General features: G+C 46.3%; 1 protein-coding gene across 1 annotated transcript; it reads right to left on the bottom strand.

The window, feature by feature from the left end:
• Positions 1 to 290: 290 nt before the first annotated feature.
• Positions 291 to 3,703, bottom strand: LOC147985977 (uncharacterized). Its single transcript, XM_087541819.1, has 5 exons — positions 3,698 to 3,703; positions 1,787 to 2,086; positions 1,322 to 1,489; positions 871 to 1,262; positions 291 to 794 (listed from the first exon to the last, which is right to left on the bottom strand). Exons 1-5 carry the CDS (start codon positions 3,701 to 3,703, stop codon positions 341 to 343), a joined length of 1,320 nt encoding a protein of 439 aa, XP_087397945.1. The 3' UTR covers positions 291 to 340.
• Positions 3,704 to 3,930: the final 227 nt, after the last annotated feature.

Raw genomic sequence — 3,930 nt, 5'->3', positions numbered from 1 at the left:
CTGCATTGCACCGGATAGTAGTCAAGATTACGGTAAATAATATTAAGTCCCAAGAACTTTGCAAGCAAAGGTACTGGACACTTGGGGGCTAATGTATACTGAAGAACTTTCAATTACTACTCCGGCTCATGGAAATTAAGTCCCAAGCACTTTGCAAGCAAAGATGTTTGGCACTTGGGGGCTAATGTGTATCGCAAGTGCTACAACCAGGGTTACATATCTTTTTCCTAAGCCGGATAAGCAGTGCTAGGCAATTTTCTAAAGTCTACAGCATATTTACTTATAAGCAATAGACTTGGGGGCTGGTACAGTAAGTATGGTTAAAGAAAGCTAGCATAAGTCATACCTCAGATTTTTGCTGTATCTGCTTCACCATGTCAATTTCCAGGTCACGGCTGCTATGTACTTGATTGATATAGCCGGAGACGATCTCTCCAATACTCAAATGAATATAGTCAGTGACGTCTAGCTTGGCCTTTCGGCGTTCTACCAATTCCTCTTTAGAACACTTGGCAAGTACAGTTGGCTGTGCCGGCTCAACAAACTGAGTCTTGAGAATCTCAACTTCCAGATCATTTGCCTTGGCAGGGCTAGGAGCCTCCGGGTTACCAGAATCGTTGAGGGTTTGCTCAGTAGGCGGGTCATAGGAAGATATAGGAACATCATGAGATGGTTGAGGCGGCGGCTCGTGAGCAGAGGCGTCAGGAGCAGCTGTGCCCAGCTCTGGTTCAGTCACAACCGGCTCTTGGGGCGGCTTATTCTTTTTTGCCTTTTTGCCGGGCTTTACTTGCACACTGTGGAAAAGGTAGACAGGTTAAATGCAAAAAATATGAGTAAAATAAGGCATAAGGTACAACAAGTTCGTATTACCCGGGAGCAGTTTTGAAGGCTGGCATGTTGGACTGCATAGACTCACCGGAGGAAGGTGAAATATCCTGATAGTTGGAGTCAGAAGAATTGAGAGGCTGACGAATGAAACCCGCCAAAGGAAAAAAAAGGTGTAAATCGGAGATAACCTCAGCCTGGCGTTTCCTGGTCACATCAGGTAAGCCGGAGGAGAGTTCCGCGTCTTTGCTGGTCCGGCTCTGCCTCCGGCTCTCATAAATATGTCGCTTCAAAAGAAATTGAGGGTCTTGGTAAGCTAAAGGATGTGAAAATCTTACTTTCCGGGTCACTCTTCGGATTTTCAACCTTGGTAAAGGCTCTGAGTCAGAGGAGATTATAGTTACCTCTTCAACAGCTTGGCTGTTGCCTGTATCCTCCTGAAAGGAGTTAATGTCAATAACATGATGATAAAAGAGTTAGAGGAATTAGGAGTTACCTCTTCTTCATCATCCTCAGTATCATCCAGTTTCATCATATCTGAGGCGCTAGGTTTCGTCTTTCTTGAAGTTCCAGTCTTAGCGGTTCTTCTTTCGGCTCTTTTCGCTGCTCTGGCTTGTTTGACAGCCTCATGGTCATACTTGACCTTCCAGAAGTCGCTATTTACCTATGAATAAGGATAAAGGGTTATGAGTAAAGGTAAGGTATAACATAATAAAGATAATTGTGGAGCATAATAACTCACTGGAGGGGCCGGATTCTTCTTGCAGAAAGGAAGTAAGCCAAAGGCATTACTAGTCACCGTGCCCTCTTTCAGCAAAGACTGGGTTGTAGCTTCCACCGCATCATCTAGTAAGTCATCAGGACTATGACGCAGTGGATCATCCTTTTCGCCTGAGTAAGTACACATTAAGCCAGGGCGGCGGCTTAACAGAATCACTCGCCAAGCAACCCAGACTCGGACCAGGTCGATGCCAATTAAACCATTCCCCAATAGAGCTTTGATTTTCCTAATAGTGGGGGTGAGTGACAGACGATCAATAGCAGCCAACTTGTCCGGCAGCGGGTGGTTGGATTCAAGGCGCAAGGCGTGGAAGCCGGGCAGCGGGTTTTCACCAGCCGGAGAAGTGTCCTGGCAGTAGAACCATGTTTGGTTCCAATCCTTTGGATGACTCGGCAGTTCAGCATAAGGGAAAAGGCAGTCTCTCCATCGCTGAATCGATATGCCACCAAGTTCTAGACTGGGTCCGTTGGCGTGCTCATTCTGCCGGTTCAAATAGAACAACTCCCTGAACAAAAGTAGGCTGGGTTCTTCTCCAAGGTAGACCTCACAGAAAACTTGGAAGTTGCAAATATTTGACACAGAATTGGGCCCGATGTCTTGAGGTCTTAAGTCAAAGAAATGTAGAACGTCTCTAAAGAATTTTGAACCAGGAGGAGCAAATCCCCGGCTCATGTGATCGGTAAAAATGATCACCTCCCCTTCCTTGGGTTGAGGTTTCTCTTCAGACGGTTCAGGAGCACGATAAGACATGACATCCTTCTTGGGCAGATGGCCAGACTTTACAAACTCGGACAGTTTGTTCTCTGTAACAATGGATGGGACCCAGTTGCAGGTAACCGGAGGTTTAACAGCTTTGGGTGCCATTGGGTAAATTGAAGCCTACAACAAGATAAAGGAAATTTTTCTGGTTTATTATAACCCGGAGAATAAACATTGTTGGGTTATTTAAGATGGCGGCTTAAGAAGGGGCCTAATGACATGCAGGTAACTATGTGATAATGTTTAACAGTTGTAGGTATTAAAGATGATTAAGGTTTTCTTAAGTCGCCAGAGGCAAGCGGTGCTGACAGCCGGTATTATCTTAAACCGGCTACGTGGACTACTATGGCTGAAACAGAGTCAACAGACGCAGTTTTTTGGCTAAGTGTGGAACAAACAGGTTTCACAAGTTGCAATCATTATTTTGGATCAAACGATGCTCTGGAAAGGAAAATATTTCTAGATCTAAAATAGTACAGAAAAGTTCATATACTCGCGGAAGGCTTCCAAAACAAGGGAAATGAGATCTGTTCTCATACAGGATAAGAACAAACATTTTCCGCAGCGGTTCTAAGTTGTTTTTATAATCTAAACAAGGCATTGGAGGTGAGAGCTAATGGAGGTTTGCGTCGGGCGTCGATGAACGACGACGAACTCAAGACGGTTTCAATGCAGATCTGAGAAGGGGGAAAAGAGGAACTCACAGATGCGGAAGAACTGCGGAGGGTCGCCGTCGTTTTCTGGTCAAGATCAGGGTGATGCAGCGGCCTGAGTCGGTGAAGACGAGGGGGTCGACGGTGGCGGCGGTGGCGGAGCTTGAGCAGCAAAGAAGGAGGTGCGAGGAGGAAGACGACTGAAGGAAATGAAAAAGACCTAGGTCGCATCTATTTATAAGGAGGGGCCGACCAAGACGGCGCGAGAAACGAGGAGACGGAATATCATTTTACAATAACCCCGACGCCTTGATTTTCGGGATGGTCAGTAAAGGCAAAGATCCGTTGGAGGATATGACGGAATAAAATATGAGTTTTATTGAAGATGACGTCACGGAGATTTAACCTGGATCCAGATGATGACGTCACGGCGGGTTAAAGTTTCCGCACAAAACAGAAGACTGAAGGCCAGTTCATAAGGTTTTTAAAGATTGACATGAACCGGTTCAAATCAATCTGGGGCCTAATGTTGGGGATATAACTATTTATGTAAGCCGCCCAGGAGGGGTCGGGTTACGCAAAGAGAAGCCCATCTGAAGCCCAAGACCAAGACGTGAAGATGGCGGTTCAGTAAAGGGTCTAAAGGCCCACAGGCAATTTATGGCCCATGGTGATAAACCGCCATGAGGGCGTGACTTGTATTGTAAGGTAGAAGTAACTAGTCATAGAGCCGGACACTGTTTATGAGCTGGCCGGGACTCTGTAAGCCGTAGGGCGTCGACCCGTGTATATAAGGGGACGACCCGCTGGCGGCTTAGGGTAAGAAACAACAAATCGAGAACCGGGCATAGCGTGTCTCGCTCCCTGGTTATCGAAACCTCAAGCAATTCCAACCCAACTAGACGTAGGCCT

This window comes from Triticum urartu, chromosome 2A (assembly GCF_056163025.1).
Source record: "Triticum urartu cultivar PI428250 chromosome 2A, HENAU_Tu73, whole genome shotgun sequence".
Taxonomy (NCBI): domain Eukaryota; kingdom Viridiplantae; phylum Streptophyta; class Magnoliopsida; order Poales; family Poaceae; genus Triticum; species Triticum urartu.
This window is presented reverse-complemented; position numbering and strand designations above follow the sequence as displayed.

Coding starts and splice junctions, on each gene's coding strand:
- LOC147985977 (XM_087541819.1), bottom strand. Junction 1,490..1,786: donor GTTTAATTGGCATCGACCTG/GTCCGAGTCTGG, acceptor CCTTATTCATAG/GTAAATAGCGACTTCTGGAA. Junction 1,263..1,321: donor CTGAGGATGATGAAGAAGAG/GTAACTCCTAAT, acceptor AACTCCTTTCAG/GAGGATACAGGCAACAGCCA.